This window comes from Cyprinodon tularosa, unplaced genomic scaffold, assembly GCF_016077235.1.
Source record: "Cyprinodon tularosa strain WSP-4 unplaced genomic scaffold, ASM1607723v1 ctg229, whole genome shotgun sequence".
NCBI classification, from domain to species: Eukaryota; Metazoa; Chordata; class Actinopteri; order Cyprinodontiformes; family Cyprinodontidae; genus Cyprinodon; species Cyprinodon tularosa.
The window spans coordinates 591,196-618,419 of NW_024038856.1; the positions used below are offsets into that span (position 1 = coordinate 591,196).

Sequence of the window (27,224 nt, forward strand, 5' to 3'; positions counted from 1 at the left end):
TCTGCAGGTCAGGTTGCAACGTCTGAAGCAGCTGCAGTCCTCTTCATCAAACCGGACCTCCGCCATATAGAAGAAACCGGATTTTCATTTTTTCCCCTCCTATATATATTCAGATCCAGATCCGCCCCTTTTCACCAAATATCAGTTAATAGGAACCTTTACCCTAAATGGAGGAGTCTCCCACTTTTCCAGGGTTGTTATTGTCACATAGATATTTGGACCAATAACAGCTAAATGTTCTGAGCAGATATTTTAACTCTTGGTATTGCTTCAGTTTGTTGGTGACTAAACACAAAAAAAAGAGAATCTGGAGATGACCTCTGTAGTGTGAAGGTGAAGGAAGAACCCAGAAACATGAATCATTAACCCAGTTTCTTCTGCTGTGTGTTTGTGCCTCATTGAGACTGAAACAGCGTTTGGCGTTATCAGCGGTTCAGGGACACACCCATACTTTGGGGCAGTGGATTGGAGCTGTGTTGTATCAGTTGGACACAGAACCCTGAGGAGCGAGGCCAACATGAACCACACACACACACACACACACACACACACACACACACACACACACACACACACACACACACACACACACACACACACACACACACACACACACACATGTTGTGTCACAATATCCTTGTGTGGACCTTCCATTGACTTCCATTCATTTCCCACTAATTTATATGGCCTAACCATGACCCTTGCCCTAACCCTAACCATTACCGACACATACCTATCCCTACACCTAACCTAAACTCAATTCACACCTTAGTCCTAAACCTAACCCCCACCCCAAGAAGAGAAACTTTCCTTATGGGGACCAGTTGTTGGTCCCCACAAGTCCTATGAGTCCCCAAAATGTAGCATATTCCTAGGAAATTGTCCCCACCAGGTATTAAAGACATAGCCACACATACACACACACACACACACAAAACCAAAACACCTGATGCCTATTAGACCAACACAACAGAGATGATCTTTTTAAGACTGAGATCTGTGACAGAAACCCTCGATCCAGCTTCATTCTTCATCTTTACAAGTGAACTGGATCAGTGTTTCTGGAACAGGAGCTATGTTATGGTCCGGTTTTCTGTGTCGGGTCCATATCTGCTCTAAAGGTGGGTCTGTTCTGCCGGGATTCTGCTGCGTAACCCGGCTGTGTGTGCGTTCTCACACAGACACGTGACTTTGCCTTCAGCTTGTGACTCAGTGGGTTTTAGAGGTTTGACCTTGACCCTCCGTTCTGGCTTGTTTTGGTGCAGATATGTTTTATATGGTTACTGGCCCATCAGATGCACAACTGTCACCTCAAAACACAAACTTCTTTTATGATGAGTCCATTATAGTAAGAGAAAGGTGCTATGGAGTCTCTAAGGGAGGTGTAGCCGTTGAAGAAGGTTAAATTGCATCAGCGTCTCCATGTTCTGTGAGTTTTCGCTCATGCCTTCAGGACATCACTTTTACAAACCTTTACGGGAAACGAATGGTTTCTTCAACCTCTGTCACTGAACCGTTAAATTCTGTGGTAGTGTGTATAATAAGTAACTTAGACCTTTTTTGAAATATGAACTTTTTTTTTGTTATGGACCATTTCTCTCTTTGATCATTTACTTTTGTCTAAACTGTCTGGAGCGACACGCAGCAAGTGACTGTTTGTGATTTTTGCAATGTTCTGTTATGTGGTTTGCTACAAATTAATTTCCCTTTGGGACCAATAAGGCTTCCTTAATAATTACAGAACCAGAACTAATGTTAAATCACTTGTTGCTATGGTGATTCTCACAGTGACTCTTTTTTTTTTTTTTTTTCTTAATCAGTCTAGAATTCAAACCTCAGACAATTGATCACTGTGTGAAACCAAAGGAATTACTGACAATTACTGACTCCAGCAGTGGGAGACAACAGTCTAAATGCTTTACTATCATCTTATGCTCCATTGAATGTTTTTTGAGAAAAAAATAAAAATAAAACCTAAACTATGAGAAAAGGGTTAAATCAATAACTGGATTGTGTAAAATTCTGATGGTTCTAATGGCTGAAATTTGAGTCACTTTGCTTTCATTTGCAGTCTGTGAGGAAATTGTCGACCTATCAATCAGATGTCATCAAAAGGTGCTGAAGGTGTATTCCAAATCTTCTTTATGGAGCCGCATCCTCATCCGGTTTATTTGGTCCTGATGGAACCATAGGGAGAAGAAACCACCAGGCTCCTCTAATTGTTTTAGTGTAAAGGCCTGACGGGCTAACCGAGAATATCAGTCAGGTTCAATTCTAATAATATTTTAGCTGCAGGTCATCCTCTAGCTGCTGAAAATCTGGGTTTGGGAATGATATGAGATGTTTGTGGTTCTTTGAGTGAGGTTGTCTGACTGGTTATGTGTTTACTGAACATCAAACCAATGTTTGGGATCTGCAGAAAGAGGTGGAGCTTCTTACAGGCAACCCAATGAAAGTTACCTGATTATCTGATCAGGTAAATAAGACGATCAACCAAAGGAATGAGTATTTTTACTCATAATATAATCAGATTAATGCATGAATAATTAATTACTATATTCTTTTTGAAAGTATATATTGTCTTACTCCACTGACATATTGTATTACCTACCTGCTTAAAACTAGGGATTGACTTACTTCAGGAAAACCTGACTTACTCAGATTGAATTATTTGCAGTGCATGATCCTGAAAACCATTAACTCAGCATGACTCGCCATCTTATGATGAAGCTATCGGGTCATCCCAGACTGTCTCCTGAAGATGCAGATGTTCTATAAGTTGCATTTTTCACCTGCAGGGTGCTCCTCACATACGTGACTCCAGATTTCAGCGTTCCTCTGTAAATTCAGCAGATAATCCAATGCTAGGCCCGACGCCATCGGCAGCATATTTTTATGTGTGGAAACGGATTATGCGTGGATTATTCCGCCGTAGATCTGACTCCATCAGGTTCTGGGTGCACTTTGAAGGTCAGTGGACCTTCCAGCTGTTCCTGTCCTCGATTTTCAGGTGGAGCCTCTGCTGGTGGATAACATCACACGAAGAACTGAGGACCTGAGTGCATCTGAGTGCAGATGATATGATTCCCCACTCTATGAAGGAGAGAATCGGTGTAAACAGAATGGAGCTGGCGATGAAGAGGAGGGTGAGGAGGAGGAGGTGACAGCGAGGCTCCGCTATGAATCAGATCAGCTTCCTCACACGGAGAGAGCCATCTGTCTCGCTAACAGCCTCCGTGTGATTGTGAGCGTGCAAGTGGCGCTCCTAGCACTCGTTTACTGTAAATGTGGGGGGTATCAGATTTGAATTCCTCTCTTCCTTTCAGGTTAACCTTTTGTGTTTCTGTTCATAAAATCCACCTTCATCTAGGAGAGAGAAGCTGTTACTGGATTGGACTCTGGGGTGCATCCTTCTCTGCTTCTTGGACAGTTTGCTCCAAAATCTGAGCAGGTAGAGGACAGCAGACGGGTCGGGGCTCTGCTTCAGGTCAATAGTAGTTGGTTGGGCTGACTGGACAGGACGCCAAAGATGCATCAGATGTACCAGTTCAGTTTTGCTCAGGAAAACTGTTCCTTAGTGAACAGGGAAAGTGAAGATCTTGTGTTTCTGTGGCGGACTGTTGGTTCATCCCTGCAGCTTTCAGCCTGAATTCTTCAGAGGAGAGTTTGTCTTAGTGAACAATCATCCTTTCATAGTGTTTTAGTTTGGAAGGGGGTGTGTCTTCTGGTCAGTGGGTAGAAGGGGACACAAATCGTTGGACACACACGTTTGTGATTTGTAGAAGGAAAGCTGAGTACTGGGTCAGAACATGCAAACAAAGGTTCTAGGTGGAAACCCGCAAGAATGTCATTGATTTAATTTGTATAAATTATTGAAAAACTGATTCCACCAAACCTGAGCCAGTAAATACGGTACCAGACTCTGTTTGAGTTGAGACTAAAATAGACCCCCCTCACCTGGAGAAGGGAGTGTCTGAATTTCACATCCAGTCACATCCAGTCTGCTTTCCATCCCATCTATCATGGTGAACTTATCTATCTTTAATAAGGATAGGACCTAAATAGATCAGGCATTTCTGGTTCTAATTCCAGGTCTGTGCTTCCATACTTTGGTTAATGTTGGTGGCCAGATGAATATGTGATGAGCTGTTTGGATCAGTCAGTGATCCAGCACTGCATGAAAAGTGGGATTTTCGTCAATATACGGCACTGTAGATTGTCGTGGAACTTCAGGTTAGCGGCAGTATACGGCAATTTGCAGGCTTCGACGAAAACTCCCGTAAATTGTCAGAAATTGACGTGGAATTTCTTAGGCAGTGTTCCCCCCATGCCTCCCCCCCATGGAATTCTAGGGGAGGCTTTAACATGTAAATGAACATGCTGTGAGCTATACAAATGCAAACCAGGGTTGCAGGGGGGGTTTTACCCCCCCCTGCAACCCTGGGTAAGAAAATCTCTGATACAAAGAGATCAGGTATAGCCTCTTACATTTTAGCTTGAATTGATTTATTTAATTAAAGTATAGAGACAAAAACAGATCTTTAGCTGACAGAGCAATACATTTAGAGCAGTAATTATTTTTTTTTAAATTTGCATTTAAGATAAAAAATAAAATGTTGTCTGTCAATATGCTCAATTCACAATTACTTAAGTGGAAAAGTTTCAAGAAATGATTCTGAGATGATTCACTTTATAACATGGCGCATTATCCTGTTGGAAGTAGCCATCAGAAGATTGGTACACTGTGGTCATAAGGACATAGGTCAGCATGCTAAATTGGTATTAAGTGGCCCAAAGTGTGGCAATAAATATCCCCCAAATAGATGGTAGCTTGAATTGATTTATTTAATTAAAGTACGCTAGATTACTGTGTATGCAAATGTTATGTAAAAAAAATACACAAAATAATTTACTTCAAAAATTAGTTTTAATCAGAATCAGTTGGCTGTAATGGTTAATTTTTTTTTTTAGATTTCCACTTTTTTTTTTTTTTGTTATTGAATATATAAGAAAACAATAACAATCTCAAATAACAAGTCAATAACAAATATTCCAATACAAGAAGAAATATCACAACTCCTGCTTTTGAAAAATAAAATTAAATGCACAGGCTGGAACAAAGTATAAAATAAAATAAAATAAATAAAAATAAATAAAATAATAATAGTAGTTAAAGTAAATTAATCAGTGGGGACTACCAACTGAAATTCTTCAATTAACTCAAACAATTTAATTGCATTTAAATTCTGCATCTTTCTCAGACATCTTTTGAAAAGGGAAAGTTCATTTTTGAGAGCAGAGATTGGGAGGGAGCATTTTGCATAGCGACATTTATGGATATAATACTTTGTTACAATTATTAGAATATTGATTAAAAATTCCAATTTTTTTTTTCTTTAATGGATAAACCGAATTGAATGTTTTGCCAGGAAATAAAATCTAAATTTATTGTTTTAGTTTTTGGGAATATATACAAACTATGCTCTAATTTCTAGATACCGATCTGTTTTTACTATAATTTAATTTGACAAACCGGGTCTTCTCTACATTCTTTTTTCTGTTTGGTGCGATTGCAATAGCGGGTCTTGATCTGGACGGACCGGAGGGGAGCAAAAAATAGCTCAGCTCCGTATTTTGACGGTGAAGGACGGAGAAGACGTACGTGGGCAGTGACGAGCGGAGGATGTGGAACAGCTCTCATTGATTTACATGACAGACAAGTAATACAGATAGTAGGATGGACATTTTATTAGAAATAAATCATACACTGTTCAGAATACGAAACATGGGGCTGATAGTTACATTTGTGTGGGTTCCAGCACATATTGGGGTGGAAGGAAACGAGAGGGCAGATAAAATGGCAAAAAGGGCAATTAAACATTCTATTAGTTTTATAGTTAAAATAAGTAAATCAGAAGGAAATAGTATTATTAAAGAGAAACTTATGGAAATTTGGCAAAAAAGGTGGGATGAAGATAAAACAGGAAGATGGTTTTATAAAATTCAGAAGATGGTAGGAGAAAGAAGAAATGGAAGAAGAAATAGAAAGGATGAAAGAGTGATAACAAGGTTAAGATTTGGTCATACAGGACTTAATCATACACTTTTTAAAATACAAAAACATAAAACGGGCAAATGTGATTTCTGTGATAAATATGAAACCATAGAACATGTTATATTAGAATGTCATAAATATGAAAAAGAGAGAAGATATATGAGAAGAGAGTTTGAAGACATTAAGGAGAAGGTTAATTTATTAGATATACTGAGGAAAAATTTAGGGAGTAAACACATACAAATAATTATTCGATTTCTAAAGAAAACGAAATTATTACATAGAATTTAATTATAGTAAGTGTGTTTGTGAGTGAAGGAATGATATACAAAGCTGTGCACAAATATGTTTATATTTTTAAGTGTGAATGTGTGAATGTATGTTTAGAAGAAGTTAGGGTAGAATGTATCAGGATCAATATTTGAACCATCACGAACCACACTCCATACCAGTAAGTGGCGGTAATGCTACTAACAGTTTGTTGCCAACCGCCATAAAACTCGACAAGAAGAAGAAGAAGACAGACAAGTACTCCGTACGTGAGCGGGGCGGAGCGCTGACGGAGTATGTGGAATCTGGGGGTAAAGGAGGACAAATACACGTCCGGCTGGGTGCAACGCCGGACAGTGCAATGAAAATCCGGACTGTCCGCCCTAAAGCCGGACATCTGGCCACCCTATCTGCAGTCGAGCAACTTTGCGGGATATACGAACTCGAGGAAGAGAAGACGGGTGCACAACGCCACGCTAGCGGTAAATATTTGTTCGATTACTGGTAGCTATGCTAAAAGCAGCCTAGCTTAGCTAGGCAAGCTAAAGACAGCCTAGCCTAGCTAGGTAAGCTAAAAGCAGCCTAGCCTAAAGCTTTACTAAAGTGTATTTTTTGTGATTCACAGGAAGCATTATGCCGTCTTAACAACTCGGAGACTAATTGCAGGCGCTATGAACCGGCAGGGGTAAGGTTTAAAGAATATGCTTTCATTCTGCGGTAAAAGGACATGGATACGGATGGATACCGACCATTTGCTCGGATTTGCACGATGTTGATAAAGACGACATTGTGTGTAAGTGACTTGTTTTAATGTTTTCTCCTTCCTTGTTACTGTGACTTGCGTTTGATTTTTTTAATTTTTTTATTCATACCACTCTCATTTAATTGTTTTCCAGCTGCCTGTAAGACGTATTATGAGACGGTATGCAGGAGCTTCAGATACACGCTGCTAGCCAGCACGCTGCGTGCGGAGGCCGCCAGGCTATCTGACAGACGAAAGAGGGTAAGACTTTATTTGGTGACTATTTTTCGGGTGCATTGATAGATGTGTTGTGTCCATATGCAGTGCGCTGATTCATGTTTTTTTTTTCAGCTGCTGAAGGCGAGGCAGAGTGTGCTGGCAGATGAGGAAGTGGAACTCTGGAAGTCCGCCACCGTCGACCTCATGTCCGACGAAGAAGATGGCGTCGTCGGCGGTGTCTCTGGATGGATTGTACGGTCGCCGCCATTTCGTAGGCCGGATCTCACTGAACTCTGTGTTAAGCTGCAGTCCCGGTTAGAAGCGATGCCGAAGTACAAGGCCACGCACAGTAGGCGTCTGCACATCGGACCTGCCTCGGAGGGAATGCTGCCTGTTACCTCCAACCCCGAGGAAGCAAACGGACCGTTCACGGAGTTGTAATTTTTAGATACGCATGTGTTTGGATACGCGTTGTATATAGTTGTGTGTGTTTTAATAAAGCTCTTTCTTTGCATAAACAGCTTCCTGGCAAATCTTCATTTCCTGTATAAATTCATTCATGTCCTTGATGGTAGCATAATAATTGTGTAGTAGTGTAGGATAACATAAATACACAGCATATGAATGAATAAATATATGAATGAATAAATATATGAATATATATATATATAAATGAATAAATATATATATATATATATATGAATAAATATATATATGTAAATATATATATATGCCAACCAATCACGAGCGACTTCACTTGTTTAAAAAGAAGTGGTTCCGTCCAATACTCAGTAAGAAAATTAAAGCCTGGCGTGGCCACGTGTGGTTTTGCTGCCAATCACGAGCGATTTCATTTGTTTGAGAATAGTGGTTTCAGCCAATACTGAGATGGTTATTCAAGCCAGACCTGGCCAGCCGCGCGGGTTTGCTGCATTCATATGCTAATTAGGGCCATTAGTACAGCTGATCGCTCTCCACCTACGTCACTGTCCGTTTCCGACAATTTGTGGCACGACAAACGCGGACAAGCACGGGTTGCAAATTGTCGGAAACTGACGAAAATCAGGCAGATCTGCGGGAGTTTACGGGGGTTTACGGGGACGAAAATCTCACTTTTCATGCAGTGCAGAGAGCAGCTCTCTGCAGCGGCCAGCAGCAGCCAGCAGCCTTCCATTCCATCTAATATTGACATAATGAGGGACTTTGGTTCTGATTCATGCCTTTTTTTCCGATGATCGAAGAAATATACATAATTTAGACTGACAAGTTCAGTTATTTTACCCTGAATCCAACTGGACCTGGAATCAGCACCGGTTCAGATATGAGCAGAATCTAAGGAACATTTAAAAATACTGATGTGGTTTAGGGTGGTTTAGGCCGATGATGGGGAAATGAAAACTCCTTTGGAAATATAGACAGAACTGAGTAAGTCAGTGAGTAAGGATGGACTTGAGACACAGAGGCCAAGACACTGTCCCCCTCCGTCCCCTTCTGTCTTCCTCCGCCTTACTCAGCCCCCTTCGTCTGGGAGCTTGAGGTGCACGGAGTCAGGTAGCAGCTCTTGAATGGGAGCGTCTGTGGAAACGGACCGGAGGAGCCTCTGACACAAAGAGGTCTTTTACATTTTCAGGGCCCACATCTGGAGGGAGTCTGAGAAACTGACCAATGAGCTGCAGTGCCTTATCCTCGCTGAACTTGGAGGCGATCATCAGGTTTCAGAGCTCTGAGCAGAACTTTCTCTCCTTTATTTTACCTCCGTTCAGCTTGTGTCTAGATCAGCTTTCTCCTGCTTCCTTCCCAGAACCAATCCTCTTCACTCAACTGCAGATGTTTCTGCAGAACTGAGACACTTTACCTCATGAGAAAAAAACCCCCAAAACATCTTAATGAAAGCATTCATCTTTAAGCGAGGAGATGTTTACATTTCCACTCATCATCACATTAATCTGTAGAACCTTTGAGACCATTAAGGTGAAGAGATCCTCATGTTTGATTGGATTACTATCCTCAACCCAACAGATGTTTTTTTTATGTCCTACTTTGATACTTTCTTTTGCTGGATTACGTTTTCCCACATCTACCTCCGGGAGATCTCAGGGCCCAGCCGGCCCGCCACGTCAGATCGCCACAAAACAGATTTGGTCTCCACTAGGAGGAGCTAGAAAAAATCAGGGTCCCTTTTTTCTCCCGGATCTGGAGAAGATGGACAGATGGAGTCTTTAAATATCTAAAATCATACTTTCATTTCCCCTTAATGTTGCTTTTCTTTTATTTACCAACACAAAGTTTTTAACACAAACCAGACAGAAGACAAACCAAAGAACCGTCAGAATCTCCACATCTGAACAAATGTCACAGAAAGAAGAATGGGATCATTTACTGGAAAACCAGGAGGTGTTAAAATATTCAGGGCTCTCTAAATATATCCACAGGGATGGATCAGAGGACGGAAGGTAACTGGATTCTTCATCAGATCTGGGTTCCTGTTGAACTGGAGCTGAAACTATATGAAGTATATGAACGTAGATTTGGGTCCATAGCAGAACTTCTGAAAAGGACAAATCCTTTATAAAAATCAATGAAATAAATCACTAAAAATCATTCTATATTCACTGAGACTCCATCTAGATGACTCCTGTAAGGTTTTTAAAAAACTTCAATATGTCTATAAATCTGCTATCTTAAACTGTCTTGAGGACAGCTTCCCTCTGGACTTCAGGGGGCATGAACTTCCCTAAAGGGATGTTGGAGCTTCTCCTCCTGTAGAGACCTCTGAAGTCTCTCTGCAGGAATTAAACCAGCAACCTTCCTAGCAGACTGGGGCAAAGTTCAGGGTCACATGCTCTCCCCAGAGAGGACCCTTATTGGTTCACAGAGACAAGAATGTTGTTACCATGTCAACAGTCTGTCTGTCAGGTGTCTGTTCCCACAATAACAATAGCGCCCCCCCCCCGAACAGTTTTAAAGGGACGGAAATGTCCATTCTGAGCGATTTGGACGCAGTGTGTCACATCTGATGTCCCTAAGAGGGGAACCCTGGGAGGTTCTGATCCGTTCTCTGAGCTTTCTGTGATCGTTCTGCCAAAATGTTCAGAAACAGTCCTTGCAAGGATACCTACAGGCCTACTGGGATCTCGGTAATTTTATTCCTGGGGTAGGAAGACAAGCTGAACTAATCCTGTTTGAGTGAAAAACGCACCAAACCGCTGATTCTGGGGCTTTTCAATGCGCTGTCGGATCCAAATAAAGCCTGACTGCTTGAGAGAAAGGCCCGTTCTTTGAACGAGCACAAGAGGTTGGATGTTTTATTGGTTTGAAATGGGAAACTGGGCTCCAAATGTACCCAAGCTCCAAATAATTACAAAAAAGTTTTAAAGTATATCAAAGATTGTTTGTTGTTGGCTTGAAAATAGCAGAATAAACCATGATTTGCTGCTCAGCATGTCTGGAATAATAACAATAGAACATGGATCCATAAGCAGTTTCTCGATCTGTTAATGGTGTCCATCAGATACTGAGGCTAGACGGACAGGGAGTGTTCTGCTTTGTTCAAGCAGCTGATTTCTTTCATCGAAGCTGCAGAGAACTGTAGCTGGAGCAAAAAATGATGAAAAATAAGTCAAATTTTGTTAAAATAATTGAATTTGACCTTCATTTTAGCAGGTGAATCAGATGATCTGCCAATGGAATGAGTATTTTAGGCCTTAAAATGGAATAGTTACGCACTTGAAATATGAAAAGGAAGTCGCATTTCCGTTGTAAGCATAAATCATTTTTCTACACTGGCAAATTGGCTTACTTATCTGCTCAAATCAGGGGAAAATACACTTATTTCAAGAAAAAATTACTTAGATTTCCTTTTTTTCACAGTTTGTTACTTTCAGCTAAAACCCAAATCCTTCCTGTTGTTCCAAACATGAACAAAAAGATGCAGAGCTCATTCCAGCTGCTGCTGCTGCGGCTGCGATGCTCTAACATCTGGGAGGCTGATCAGAGTGAAACACACACACACACAAACACCAGCAGCTCTGAGAGACAAAGCATCTGCTGCTCCTTCACTGCCTCCTCATCCAGGCCTCGTTTGTCTCCTTTTTCCTCCAAATTTCCCTGGTATCTGGTAAAGTTGTTCTGACGAGCACCTTCCCACCCTTTCTGAATGTCTTTTTCATTCTTTCTCTGGACTTTGGCTGTCTTTAGGACTGGTATTATTTCTGACCAAGGCCTCATTCAGGCTCAAAATTACTTTTCGATTTAAGGAAAAGACTTGAGCCGCTTTAAAGCAGAAGCTGAAATATTATAAACTCTCTTTTGTTCAAATAGCCATTAATACATATTTTTAATGTAGTTTCTCCATGATAACTGCTTAAAAGTGATTTTTTTTTACTCAACAGAAGTGCACAGTGCATAATACATATTTTAGTATTTTAGGTATCTTTTATTTTGCTTAATTTATACATTTTTGATTAATTATTCAAGCCCCTAACTTAGTCTTGCCACTGAATAATAGCGACTAACACGCCTCTCCCTCAGTCTACCAGCTTCATTGAAAGAAAGTTTTTTCTATAACCGCTGTGTGTACTAACAACAAGGGCTGCAACTATGTTGCAAACATATTAATCTGTTGATTACTTTTTGACTAACAATTGGTAAGCAAACGAAATTAAACCAGGTGAAACTAAAATTTTTCCACCTGATAAGTTCTGGATAATTCTGGACAGACTAAAAAGTTTTCTTCATCTTAAATGCAAAATGTCTACTTTTTTTTTTCTTTTTTTTTTTAGTATAATTGCTGTTCATCTGTCAGCTAAAGGTATTTTCTACTCTATACTCCCGTTAACGATTAATTGATCACTAAATTAATTGAATATTTCAATACTCAATTAATCACAATTAATCTCATTAATTATTTCAGCTGTACATACAACCCAACAGAATTTATAAAGATAACCAAATCCTGCGCTCCATCAACATCGGATGTAAATGCACTCCCACTTTTGATTATTTCTGATTAATTCGTGTTGTTTCTTGGATCAATCCGTTTATGTATTAGCAACGTTTTAGCATTGCAGCTAATAATTAAAAGTAGCGCTGTCAGTTATGCTTTAATCTGTTTGATTGATCCATATCAGGTTGTAATGATCAATGTGGATTCCCTGCAGTATGGCATGCACATTTCTGGGTTGCAAGCTTTTCTGCGTAACACTGGTGTTGCATCAGTTCATGTTTCCCCTCCTGTTCTGATTATTAGTAACAGAACAAAACGCGTTAACACAGGTATGTAGATGTGAACGGGATGGGTAGCTCTACCTTTGGTGCTGATTGGGAGAGGTGGACGATCTCGGTCTCCACAGACAGCAGCAGGCATAGCCTAGCCAAGTTGACTATATGCTAAAATACTCTTTCTGCATTATTTTCTCCCTCTAGTTGTGCTCCCCCTAAAAAGCTCTATAAATAGATCCTCGACTCTGAGATTTCCAAAAGGTTGCAGATGTTTGCAGGGGACACCATGTCTGGCCTTTCTGTTTCCTTCTAAAAGTCTTGCTCTCTCTCTCACAGCCTTAGTGTAAAGCACCGATACAGCGTTGTATAAAACTGCCTTTTCACCCTTTGCCTGACCTGTCTGATGGGCTCTTTGGACTCCATAATTTTAATTCAGTTCAATTCAGTTTATTAATATAAAGCCAAAACAAATGTCATCTCAAGGCACTTCACAATTCAACCAGAATTACAGTCAAATTGATTCAAAGTTTTCTATGTAAGGAAAACTAGTTGATTGCATCGAGTCATTGACTTAAATGCAATCCCTCATACCAAGCATGCATGTGGAGAGGAAAAACTCCCTTTTAACGGAAAGAAACCTCCAGCAGAACCAGACTCAGTGTGAGCGGCCATCTGCCGAGGCCGACTGGGGTTCAAGGAGACAGAAGCAGAGATACAGAAGGCAACTGTCAACCAGCTCCACAGGCGGCCCCGTCCAAGAAACACACAGCCAGGCAGACCAGCTTCAAGCCAGCTCCCATTTCAGAGAATGACAGAGAGCACATCCAGTCAGTCACAGTCAGAGAAACAGGTCTACACTGAAAAACAGGCGGTGCTCGAACATCTATAAAGAAAGGTGTTGATGGCAGCAGCACAGCTGATATTTCTCTCCAGGATGGAGTCACAGCCAAACAGGGAAAGACCAGATGAAGCTACTATGAGAAAAAGCATAGAGAGAAAAACTAACAAATTCTGCACAGTGGGAGAATAGAGATAGAATTAAGCAGAAAGATAAAAAGGATCCCTATGTCCTCCAGTAGTCTAAGCCTATAGCAGCATAACTATAGAGATAGTTCAGGATAACCTGAGCCACTCTAACTATAAGCTTATCAAAAAGGGAAGTTTTAAGCCTAGCTTTAAAAGTAGACAGGGTGTCTGCCTTACATATTTAAACTGGTAGTTTGTTCCACAGGAGAGGAGTTGAAAAGCTTCCTGGATGGAAAGTGAAACGTCTTCAAACTTGTCCAGTGGATTGTTTTTAATTTTCTTTTTTGGAATGACTAGAATCTGGATGACTGAGAATCTTCACCAGCATAGAGAGGAGCCTGGTCACTAAAAGATCTGCCTCCCATTCTACTTTTAGAAATTCTAGGAACTACTAAGAACTACTAACTAGAGCAAAGTGCTCTGTTAGGAACATAAGGAACAATCATGTCTCTGATTAAGGCTTTATATGTTAGCAGTTCTCCTGTGTTCTAAAGAACCTGTGAGGCCAGAAGCTATAAAGACCCCACTGGACTTTGGTTACTGATTTGAGGAGAGTTGTTTTCAGTGGATAAGTTCAATAGTGTCAGAGTAAAATGGCTGAATATGATTCAGATTTTTCACTGGTTTGAATACATTTAGTTGCTGTTTGTGGCTTGATGCTCTGACAGGGTGAAGCATTTTGTAAAAGCGGCATATTGACCATCTGGGAGGCAGGTCTGGACCGGGTCAAGTGGTTCAGACTGTTAACAAACCTCAATCTGTGCCCTTTGACCCGAACCCTCTGTTGACAGGCCACTTCAGAGAGCATCTCCGCTCGCACATATAGGCATTAAGAGGGGCTGCAGATTACTGTGCACAAATGCATGAACCTTCGGATAATAAGGACTTTATTTCTTTGCCCATTTTAACAACTGCTAAAATACTGCTTGGTAATTTTTAAAAAATCTCATTTGCTCAGCAGTTCGTCTGCAAAGAGCTTCTGGAAGCATGAATTATTTACACAGTGAATTAAGTCTGTATTCGCTGAAGCATGTTCTGCAGACTCGGTGCTTTAGTCGTCCAACTGGACTTCGTCCTGAAATTGGGATGACACTGCTGAAAATGTACTAAGCTGCAGGTGCCGGAATGAAAACATTCAGCAATTCTGAAATATTAAAGTGACCTCCATACAGAATCTACATGTGAAATTCATGCAACAATTTTACAAAAATGCTGTGGTGAATAGTTCCTTAGATATGGATAACTGAAGGTTATGTTGGTTTGAGGATTTCTGTTATCAGCGAAACTATTAATCAGTCATTGCTGTGACCTCAAAGGAAGAAATCTGGAAAAGAATTTCACTTGGTGTCTGATCAATGAAAGAGAATCGGTTCAAGTTCCTGAATATTTGCATGGATGATGAAATATTTACATCTTACTTTTCTAAACCCCTCAAAGCCACTGTTGGCATCCAGTTCATAAACACCCTGAAACCCGCTCTTCGTGTTCTCTCATCTTCTCCCTCCTCAGTTTCCGGTTGTTTGTTCTCAAACGCTCTTCCTATAGTGTTCCCGATGGCTGCGCTGGTTCGGCGATGAACACATCAGAGAAAGCCGCACCTTCATCTTGGAATCAGCTTCAAACTGCCTGAATCTGAGGATCTCGTCCCGCTGAGTTTAGATTTGCTCATCGGTTTTGTATAATCCTGCATATGTCTGCTGGGTTGTTTTGGTTTGCCGTGAAATGATACTGGCTGTTGAACCTGAACTGAACCTTTTTAATTGCAAAAACAGCTGAATGTGACACCTTTGATCATCGTTCAGAACGACTGATCATTTCAGGCCAGCTGGTGTTTCTCTTTAATTATGAGGTCACATGTGGCGCAATGACAGGAAGGAATATGTAATGGAGAGAGTTTTGCTGGCCTCCTCGAGGCGTTGCCGCTGGGTGGGTGGGACCCATCGACTTGGCATGGGAGAAGAGAAGCAGACAAGTCAGAACCATCAGCGTACTTATAGACAGGAAGCTGTTACCATACACACAGGAAGCTGCTTATAGACAGGAAACCTATCAGCTGCTGATGGATTCATGTGACTTTGGTGTCACATGATGGGTCAGCAGAATGTGGACCCCTGGGAGCAGGTGGGGGACACTCCATGTAAACAACAGTAGGCCAGATATGGTTTGAGAACCCAGAGAAGCTTCCTGGTTAATTTCAGAACGAGCCTCTGTCTAATAATAAAGCTGATGATGATGTTATCAAACCCAGAATGACCGCTGAAGAGCTTAAACAGGAAAACAGATAAAGGAAGAGTCTTCTCTGAGTCTCAGGGATCAGAGACTACACACTGGGAGGGACTCCTCAGAAGCACCTCAGTAGCACCTCCCAGAACCAGAGTCACCCCTCTCTGTTGCGTTTTGTTGTTCTGAAGACGTAGAACCAGCTTGGAGTGAATGTGAGGTTATAAATCCAGCTGTGTGTTATCTGAAGCTGCAGGAGCAGAGACGGGGAGGGGGATAAGGACACGCTTCACAGCCTGGAGGACATCTCACCTCGCTCTGAGTGTATGTGCTTCTGTGTGTCTGTGGGAGACCAGAAGACACACGGAGGCGGTTGTCATGGTAACAGAGTTTGCAGCAGCAGGCCAACAGGCTGCATGCTAACAGCTACTCTGTCAGGCTGAACGCGGCTCAGACTTCAGTCAGCTGTCAGAGCGTGGCAGCCAGGTGTATGTTTTCCTGCAGCTGTTGGATCCTGAACGCCTCGCTGAGCCTTTTTATTTCGATTCCGATTCCATTCAGCTTCATGTAGATGCATTCAGTGGTGTTTTTCTTTTTTGTTAGAACCTCTGTGATGTCTGGACCAGTTAAAGTGCAGATGGCAGTTAGGTTCAGTCATGGATGTGAAACATAAGAGTTTGAAAGACTTATTGCTACAAAAAACACATAAAGGAACTTCTGGTTGAACATTTTGAGGAAGAGTAAACAGCAGTTGGAACAGAGGACACCCTGAGATTGGACCAGGAGAACCAGCAAGATGCTGGAGTTGGGAATGGTCCAGAGTCCAATTCCTGCTGTTTTCTCTGGTCAGATTGGATGTGACAGCTGATGCTGTGAAGCAGCATGATGTCTGCCAGCTTCTAGCTGTAATACTGATGCTGGGAGCCAATCAGCTTTTAGCTGTGTGTTTTTATCAGTGAAGAAAAGAAAGAAAAGAAACACACACACTATATGTCTCTCAATTTTTGTGGGCCTGTCCATTAACTTCCATTAATTTCTAACCCATTTCTACAGTTTTACCATGCCCCTGGACCTAACCATTAGGGGTTCATAACTAACCCTAACCAAACCTAAACTCAATTCACCCCGTAGTCCTAAACGTGACCCCTAATCCTAAAACAAGAGTTTTTCTCCAGGGGTCCAGGCATCGGGCCCTACAAGGAGCAGTTGATCCCCACAATGTGTCATATACAAGCACAATATCTTACCCTGACCTTAACCTAAACTCAACGCACACCTTAGTCCTAAACCGAAGTCCAACCCAAAAAGGGAAATTCTCCTCATGGAGACCAGTCGTTTATCCCCAGAAGTATCTAGAAATCCCCTAAATGTAGAATATTTCTGGAAAATTGTCCCTACAGGGTTACAAATACATGGCCATACACACACACACAGGCATATTGCTATATTGATTGAAAGCTCAAATAAACACAGATCCACTCGACTCATTGACTGAAAGTGGGTCTCAGACGGTGCCCTGTTCACCGTCTCGGTTACAGATGGAGTCTCTGCATGATGGACTGAACGGAACAATAGTAATGGGAATCCCTGATCACTGCTGTGACTCACTCTGGAGTAATAAACACATTCATGCTTCAGAACCACTGAATGGATTCGTAACTTAGATATTTTCCCATCTATTCCAACAATAGATCATCTGTCCGTCTGGTGGAAAGTTCTACCGGAGTTACTCCATGTCAGCTTCACATTTAAATAGCTAACTGGATGTGCTTTCATAGCTCTTTATCAGGTCTGCAGACTCCAAAGCCCTTCTTATTACATTCAGTCATTCACCGATCCCTGCGCTGATGGTGGTAAGCTACACTGAAGCCAGAGCTGCCCTGGGACACACTGACAGAAGAGAGTCTCCCATACAGTGAGCGGCACCAACAGCTGGAAAAGCAGTTGCCTTACCCAGAAAGCTTCAGCTGAGAAAGACAGAGTGAATGAACCAGCAAGGCACTTACTAGAATCTTCTTATTTTTCTGTTTTACACATTTTGGCCCAAATCAGCCTCCATATAGTTGCTGATTAACCAAAAATCTTGTGAAGTGATGGGTGATAGCACAAATTTTAAATGAAGTAAAAAACTGCTGTAGTTAGATCTGATACCTCAGCTGATCCTCATAATGATCCTCCTATTCAGATGTTTCTGGACCTTCACCTCCTGAGTGTCTAGAAAAAAATTCTTTAGGTTGTGGAACAACATGGACTCTGATCCTGTGATATTCCAGAAGGAAGAGTTTCTAAATTTGGGCACGGCATTAACCAGAAAACTGAACCTACAGCTCTGAGTTATCTGGATCCTCTCTCAGAATCACTATCTGCTCCAATTTATTTTAGCCAATTTTTGAAAAATATCAATAATTCTTCAACTTTGGTGACAGAACTGTGTTTCTGCAGGGAAGAGATCTTTTCTCAGCCTCATCTTTTCATTTATGTCAATTTTAAAAACAGATGATGCAGCATTTTTTTCCTATAAATATTTTCTCTAAATGAGTTTAGATCTAAAGCTCCAGTCATATTTTAGGGATTACATCCATTCACATCTCACCTGGAATAAACAGGATTAAATTCTGAGAGTGACACATTTCTGAATGAGATGCTGCCTTCAGATGTTTACCAGTAATTTCTTCCTAGAACGAGGTCCTGGAGTCAACCCAACACTCTCCGCAAGATTCTTAAAACAGATAAGGATCTCTGGGAGGAGCTGGAGAAGATCATGGGTGGGAATGATCCACGGAATACCCGGATTAACACGGATTAGCTGAGAAAAACTAGATGCATGGATTATACCTTCCTTACAATTCTTATGAGGTCAGAACGAAAGCTTCAGCTTTATGTTAATCCTTATAGATCTACGAAGGTCAGCGAACAAAAGAGGCGAAACATGTAGGAGTTAATGTTGAACTGGATCTGTGAAACAGAAGCTTAATATCGGTGAAATCCTAAGAATTCCCTCTGATTTGGTTTGCTTTACAGAGATATACCGCGAAAAAAATTAAGAAAAATGTAAGAGACTAACTAAACTTAGGAACCGAGGCCAGATTCACAGTTTGTCTTTTCCACTTTTGGAAAAGTATAAATATTTTCAAATTTTTCTACTGATACAACTTTTGGAACAACTCTGGTTATTTCAGGCAGAAAGGTCAACCTGATTGTCTGCTGTGAGTGTGCTGTAATGTTAAGCTGTTAGTTTCTGTAATTTTAAACCCAAACTTTAGTTCCGCTTTCTGCTGTCCATTGTGACAGATTGAACTGGGTCGGGTCCACATGCAGCTAGAGTCCCAAGCATGCTGCGGGGCTTAAGGAAAGATCTTAGATGTTTTCTCACCAATCTTTGCTAAAAATCTATAAATGATGGGAATAAGGGTTTTGTTGGGGTGGCCAAAAGCCCAGAATGATAACAGTTAGAAATGAAACATTTAAAGGTATAGTGGATGATTTTCCTGAATTAAAAAAAATAAAAATGCACACGCACAACCCTGTACCCCGAGAGAGAACGCCTATTAGATGTGTGCGAGAGCATGCACAAGCCCATTTCTCCTCATTTTTCTAGCACTGATGTGAAATGGATTTCTCCAAATAGCATGCCAAACTTTACCTGTCGAGTAGAAACTTTGCAACCGAGGCATCAGTGGGAAACCCGACCTGTGCTTTCAGTGAACGCCATCGCCTGAAAGAATCTCCCAAAAACACTCTGGTCTTGTTTCTCTCTTCTGAGGCCTTTCTTTTCTTCTCATACACTTCGTATACACTTTTTCTCATGTGAACTTCTGCAATTTTCAAAGAACTGCTGTGAGAAAGATGAGCTTCAATGACTGGCTTTCACTAGAATGATTGACAATTAGGAGGACCATTTATTTTGATCATCCACCTGGAAAAAGAGCATCCACCCCTATAGCTTTAAATTGAAATAAATTCATTAGTTGGTTATAAATAATTGTAAAACATGACAGCAGCTGGACTGGTACCAGGTTTTTAAGAACTGGGTTGATCGGCAATGATGATCTGGGAAGTTTTCAAAATGTCTGGACAGCTTTTCATTTTCTTGGCTCCCGGTCCTCTTTCTGGACTCACCTACTACCCAACCAGGAGACTTTCCCTAAGGCACACAGAGAGGAGGTTCTCTCCATCTTGGAAGATAAAGACAAGTCTTAATGTCTCCACCTTCCTCCTCCTCTCCGTCGTTTCTCCAGATTTCTCCTCTTCCTGTGTCGCTTAATCTGAGTTGGATGCTAATCTACCTACTGCTGTGGTTCTGATCCGTGTTAAACAATGTTGGAAGGGCAAAAAAAAAAAAAAAAATGGAGCTTTGTAATCATACCTTCTTCATGCCGATCCAGTCTGTGTTTTACTCTCTTTGCGCTGGCAGATCTTCAGTTTTCAGAGGAGATGCAGCATCTTGGTGACAGTTTGGATAGAGGTGCAGTCTTGTGTCTGTGTAAATGAGTGTGACAGCCAGTAGGATGCTGGGAGTTTTTAGGAAAAAAAAAAAAAACACAGGCAAGGTGTGAAGAACCAGAGATGGATAGCAGAGGAAGGAGGCTGAGGATGGATGAAGGAGAAGATAGAAAACCGTACATTCTGCAGGTAACTGAACAGAATCAACAGGATTTAGGAGATGGGTGTATTTTGTTCAGGGACAGTCGTCTTCAACAGCTCCTGTAATGAGGTCTGGTGACTGTTAATATGGTTGAACTGGTCCAAAGTGTGGTGAGAGTGGACTGTTGTCATGTTCTTCTCATTAATCTCTTTGATTAAACACCATCTGCCCAAAGCAGGGGGACAGAGTGCTGGGGGACCCTCGTTAGGGACCTCGTTAGAAAGCTCGTTAGGGATCGGGACCAATCTATCTCTGATGCTCAGTCGTGCACACAGATGCTCTTAGATTCTGTGCAGATGACCTGAAACATGTTAAGACTGAGAAGAATAAACCTTTCCTTTATTACTTGCTCAGAAATGTTAATTTTTTCCCAGTTTATTCTTGTAAATCTTTAGGATTTTATCCTTAGTCTAGCTACAAAGTTGAATCTAACTTGCAAAAAGTATTTGTGGATGGATGGATGGATGGATGGATGGATGGATGGATGGATGGATGGATGGATGGATGGATGGATGGAAATGTGAAGTTAGTCAGAGAGCCGCCGAGCTCCACCAGAAGACGACTGACGTCACCTTATTGATTATTTATCCATCAGAGAAGAAGAGTCCATCTTATTTACACACCAAGACCTTCTCTGGGTAACAGGAAAGCCACAGGACCATTAACTGTGAGTCATCCAATTGTATTAGAGATTGTGTGTGTGTGAGGGGTAATCTCATTACTGCGATGGCTGCTTTCACATTATTACATACACCGCGTTTACTACAGTATGACTCAACCTGTCTGCCCTTTCAGCTCTGCTTCATGTCATAACCACAGTGTGTGCGTGAGTGAGGCTGTGTTCTAGTATTACAGCACAGGGTTACAGAGTATTAGTGTTTGTCTACATTTATTGATCAGAGCTTCTTCTTGCATGTTTGGGAGGCCTTACAGTAGATCAGTGCTGATGGCTCCGTTGTGTCCTTATAACTCAGGACATTTCATTTATGATGCAGACATCATTTCCCTGTTTAGATGATTTGATTACTGGACAAGCTTGTGTTAGTTTTTCAGCTTTGGTTTCATTCTGAACAAAAGTTAAATGATGGGTGAGGAGAGAAGAAAATCAATCCTGACCAATCCTAAACCCAGTCCAAAGAAAAATGGGTTCTCTGATGCTTATTTTCTGCAGGGTTGAACCAACTAGTTTAGCTGGTTTAGAATTAAGCAGACCTAGAGATCTGCAGCTGAGCTCCGGGACAGATGTCTGTCAGAGAAATGCTTGATAAACATCAAGCCAAGTCACATAAGTTAGGAGAAGTTGAGGCTTTCAGACCTGATATCACTTAAGCAGCTGTCAAGCACAAAGGTGGCAGCATCATGGTGAGAGTCTCTTTGTGCACAAAAGCGACTCAACTCAACTTTTAACTTCACCTTAACGAACTGTAAGGGCCCCAAACATGGATCCAAACTGGTTCTGGAATGGATGACCTGAAGTATCAAAGGTTGTCTCTATGCCAGAAACAGACTCATTTTCTTTAGCTAAGCAGCCAAATATTACAGGGGAATAAGAAAGAAGCTAAACAATAAGGAAATTTAATAATATGACATCCGTCCATCCATTTTCCATCACCCTTATCCCAGGCGGGGTTGCGAGGGGTGCTGGTGCCTATCTACAGCTGTCTACGGGTGAGAGGCGGGGTACACCCTGGACAGGTTGCCAGTCTATCGCAGGGCAACACAGAGACAAACAGGACAAACAACCAGTCATACAGACACTCACACCTAAGGAGAATTTAGAGAAGCCAATTAACCTAACAGTTATGTTTTTGGACTTGTTCAGAAAGCCATGCTCAGGGAGAACATGCAAACTCCATGCAAAAAGACCCCGGGCCAGGAATTGGTAAAAGTCCTCTGGTCTCCTTTTGTAAAGCCTCAATATTCATGAATGTATTCCATCTCTTGTTTTGGGTGCTAAGTTAGTACTGTGGTCCCATCATGTGAACATTTCAGAGGAGTCCTCTTGTTTCCAGTTCATTAAACTAGCAGGTGATCCTTTCTGACCAACAGCTCTTCCTGAGGAAGGCCAGAAACAGGACTACCTCATGATCCACTGCTGGTGGTGCATTGGTTTAACCAGAAAATGCTGAGTACCACAGAACTTGGACTGGTCTATCCACTCCTTGGTTCTGTGAGGATATACTTCTATTAATGTTGAGGCACCTCCTGAAGTTGCTGATTCAAAACCACTATGTTGCAAGTTTCTTGGCAGAAGAAGATACCAGAGTGGAGCTGTGTGTGTTGATCGGAGTGACGGCTGGAGGAAGCAGATTATTTCATCGGAGCTGATAAATAAGTGGGCCGCAGCATCATTAAAAACTCATCAGCGATGAGTCCGTGCACGCTCATAAATTCACTTCGCTTATCAGCCAAACAGATGTGGCTATTGTGCTCCGTTAATGAGGCTTTGGAGAGATAATTACAGCTAAGTGGGAGTGTTTCTGGGTGTTGGTAAAGTTCAGCTGGAGGATAAAGTGCAGTGCTGGTTCTGGGCCTGCCCGCGTGGTGAAAGATTTCCTTCTCCAGGAATAGGAGGCAAGGTTTCAATTATCTTGAACTCTGAATGCAAACAAAGAGCCTCCTTGGCTTCAGGGACGAACCTTCACCTCTGCCCTCTAGAGGTCAATTGGCCTTATTTACTTTAAGAGAATGTCAAGGGTCTGGCACTGATCAAAGTCCTCCAATGAATAGTTCCTTGTTTAGTTTTAGAAGAAGCAGCAGGTGATCCAATAAGAAGCAGCCTCTTTGTTGGTCAGACAGCACTCCTGTTTCCCAACGAAGGGATCAATTACACTGATTGTTGTCACTTTAGTCAGTAGTTTATGCTGGCTGTGAAGCAAGGAAAGGGAAATCAGTCTGATATTATAGAGAGCATCCTCTTTGGACAGTGTCTAGTGTCAAAACCAAACCACTGTAATTTACCAGCCCATCCAGAGCCAAAAAGGATACATCATGTCATGAAATAAAGGCTTATGGTCATTTAAAATGTAGAAAGTGGCTAAAACTGCTAATTAAATTGTAGTGACGTCATAATAACAAAGTAGTTTGATCTTTGTTAAGTAAGTTATGAGATTAAATATTCTTTTATACAGCTATATGGCCCTTTTGAAGAAAATAATGCAACAGTTTTTGCATCCAATTAATTATATTTAGTTGCTTTAACATAATTTTTTCATGTCCTACCCTGCTAACATGAACACTGTCCTACATGGGTCCCAGATGTGGGAGAGTATCAGGCCACATCAGACAAAGAAACTAAGCAAGAAATGATCAAACCATCCAAAAACTAAAGATTTTTAGATAATTGACATCTGATTTGTCAAATTAAATGGTGCTTTAAGGATTACGTCAAGTAGCAGGTTAAAGGTTCAAGTGTGGCTTGATTACATTTTCCAAAATCTTGAAAGTTTGAAAAGAAGGGAGTCAAATTCTAAGAAACCTTAGATTAAAGGAGACTGCCTTCAGCTGCAGCCGGTGTTTAAAACCTGAGTAAAGGAACTGATTCAGGAAGTAAATGGAAAACTATAAAAATAAAAGGGGTACAAATCGATTCTCAACCAATAAATCTGATTACCAGGAAAAAAAAAAAAAAAAAACACTGATAAAACCATCTTTAGCGGCTGGGCTCAGAGGAACCAGGTTAGAACATGTGGTGCACCAACATGCTGCTCTGTGAGGAGCCTGGATCCTTCATTTCTTCCATTGGGGTTATTGCTGATCGGCTGATTTAAACGTGATGAAGTTTAGCTGAATCTTGTTTCAGTGTGTGTGAACAAAATGAACGAAGAGGTGTTCGTGAGAGACCAGCAGGGATTATTGGAGATTAAGCTTCACAGGGTGTTAAGTGGCTAAGCGGAACCACTGGAGGGTTTAGCTTCTTATCTCCATGTTTCTTCTCAGATTATGTCCTTTATCCTCTACCTGTTGATGAGGATGATGGTGGCGATGAACTCTCTCCGCTCCTACGATAATCCTGTGAAGCAGATTTAATACCGTTGATCAAACCTGCAGAAATATTGAAGAAAAATATTATTTTTGTCTTTCATAGAACTTGAACCCATCAAGAGGAAATTCTGATTGAAACCCTCTAACAGCCACTGTCTGTTTCCTTTGCAGGAGATGTGGTGGATATCTACCAGAGGGAGTTCCTGGCTCTGAGGGAGCGCCTCCACTCAGCAGAGCAGGAGAACCTGAGGCGCTCCAAAGAACTTAACCTGGTCCTGGAGGAGATTAAGAGGGCCATCGCAGAGAAGCAGGCTCTCAGAGACATCAACCGCACCTGGAGCAGCCTCTCTGGTCAGTACGAAGATGACCATTTAAGACAACATAAGGGCTACGTTCACACTGCAGCCTGAAGTGACCCAAATCCGATTTTTTTGCCGATATCCGACCTGGATCTGATCTTTTCATGGCTGTCTGAACAACACAGATCCGATTCTTTTCCAATCCGACCCAGGCCACTTGGCTATGTGGTCCTGAATCCGATACGAATCTGATTTTTTCAAATGCGACCTGTGTCTGAACGGCCAGGTCGCATTCATCCGACCTGAACGCCATTAATACCAGACAAAGGTCACTATTATGCGTCTTGCTATGAAGAAACGGCAAGAAAAACAACAACCATGGCAGATGATGATGCGGAGAGCATTATTTATGTTTAACCGTATTGAAAAGATTGTGCACCAGGGGATCACATACAAGTCGCATATATTTGGAAATATGAACGGCAACGTAAAAAAATCGGATTTTGCAAAAAAATCGGAATTGAGCATCAAGGCCTGAAGTGTGAACGTAGCTGATAATGGTGAGATTTGCAGGATTAGAATCAGATTGTTTAAGGATGGAAATGTTAGAAATTGGAAAATAAAAATGAATTATGTATTTGGTGGCTGGCTTTAAAATAGTTGGATTCTGAATCAGCTGGTCTGACTGACTCTCCTTCTGGTTCCTCAGAGGAAACAAGGCTGAAGCTGTGGAACGTGAGCAGCAGTAAGAACGTGCTGCAGCTTCCCTCCATCTTCCACCATCTTCCTCACCTGCTTAACCGAGAGGACAGCCTGCAGCCCGCCATCCACCTGGGACAGGGACGAACCGGAGGTAAGCTCCATCCATTACCTTCTAAAGCTTTTTAACTCCAAATACCAGTCTCTTTCTGCTGGAGCTGTTTGGGTCTCCATCCATCTTTATACAACTAGGTGCCGAATCTGATGCAAACAAGAACAGAGAAAATAGGATGGAACTATAGAACCTAGTAGCCTATTGAACTTCCAGATGATTGAGGTCTGGACTTTTCCACCACCTTGATTCTGTTCTTTTTTTTTTTTCATTTCTGCTTTAGATATCATATCCTGTAAAAGTACCTCAAAGCCCACATCCTCAGCCTTGCAATACTGTGTTTAAGAGTTGTTTGTTCTGATCTCTTGTGTTGTGGTTTCTCCAAAAATTGTGTTGCACTATAAAAATTGGTCCAGACATTTAATAAAATGTCTATAAATAAGTGTATTTTACCTTAGTTTAAATAGATAAAGGAGATATTCTGGCATTAGAATAAGTCTTTTACCATTAATATTAGATAGTGAGATATGATGCACTTTAAATAAATTGTTGGAGATGTTTTTTTTCTTCTGTTAAACATAAATCATCTTATTCCAATAGCAAATCATCTTACTTACCTGCTCAAATTAAGGAAAAATATAGTAACTTCAAGAAAAAATGACTTAGATTTCAATTTTTGCATTGAGTGCATTGGGATTCAATACTTTCTGAAAAAATAGAATAAAATGAGGAAAATAATCTAGAATAAGACCAAAACTAACAGAAAATTCAGGTACTGTCTGGGTGAGAAATAGGCAAAACTGCAATATAAAATCAGAAAAATACCAGGTTAAACAAAGGCTAGAATTTGAGTTTAATTACAGTGAAATAATAGTAATGCAGTAAATGTTGACTGTATTACAAACTAAATAAAATCAAAATAATGGAGGTCGGATAAAAAGCAGAATGACAAGTTTTTCCTTTTGGCTTTGCTCCAGAGCAGCACACTGCCTAAAGCCCTGTTTTATAGAGGTGCTCAGTCTGGAGTTGATCAGATAATCAATGCTGTAGATCAGCAGTACCCGGCTGCTGCTTTACCTTTTGGCTGTAAAAAAAAAAACGCTTCTGTTTCTTTGCCTGCAGCAGATCCCATGTGTTTTGTTTGATTTGGGTCAGGATCAGCCAGGAAAATAAGGAATATTGTGCTGGAAAGGGAAGCATTACGAGAGACACATGATTGTTTCCGACAGAAGTCTCCAATGACGCCAGCTGTTAAAAACAGGTCTGGTTCACAGCTAGCCTCAGGGTATCCAGCTAACAGTTTAAACCTTATTTTTGTGATGCTGCCTCATGCATTAAACTCATCCAAGAGAAAACGTTCTACTGGTGCAAACCAAAAGGCCAGGGTGAAATGATTTAATGGAACTGGCTCCAGGGCGATCCTGCAGTAGGAGGTTTAAATGCAGGCGGAAAAAAGCCAAAACGCCATTAATCACACCTGCATAATGCTCATACAAAGACTTGGCTCCTGCCTGAACCAGCAGCCTTGGGACAGACTGTTTATGTTTATTTTGGATCCCCATTAGCCATGGAAGAGCTCTGCTACTCTTCATGGATGGATGGATCGATGGATGGGATCGATATTTTAAAACATTAGAAATCTAAATAAGTTCCTTTTATCTTTTCATTTTTTTTTTTACACAAACATCTAATTATAGAACATCTGGAGCAAGGTTCCTTAGTCTCAGTCCCTG

The 27,224-nt window shown here is 41.2% G+C and overlaps 1 protein-coding gene across 1 annotated transcript in view; it reads left to right on the forward strand.

Moving 5' to 3' along the window:
- mgat4b (alpha-1,3-mannosyl-glycoprotein 4-beta-N-acetylglucosaminyltransferase B) overlaps nt 1-27,224 on the forward strand; it is a 75,352-nt gene that overhangs the window by 10,007 nt on the left and 38,121 nt on the right. Inside the window, exons 2-3 of the mRNA XM_038286662.1 lie at nt 24,553-24,732; nt 25,390-25,533. Coding sequence (XP_038142590.1) covers nt 24,553-24,732; nt 25,390-25,533 — 324 coding nt within the window. The remainder of the gene's footprint in view (nt 1-24,552; nt 24,733-25,389; nt 25,534-27,224) is intronic.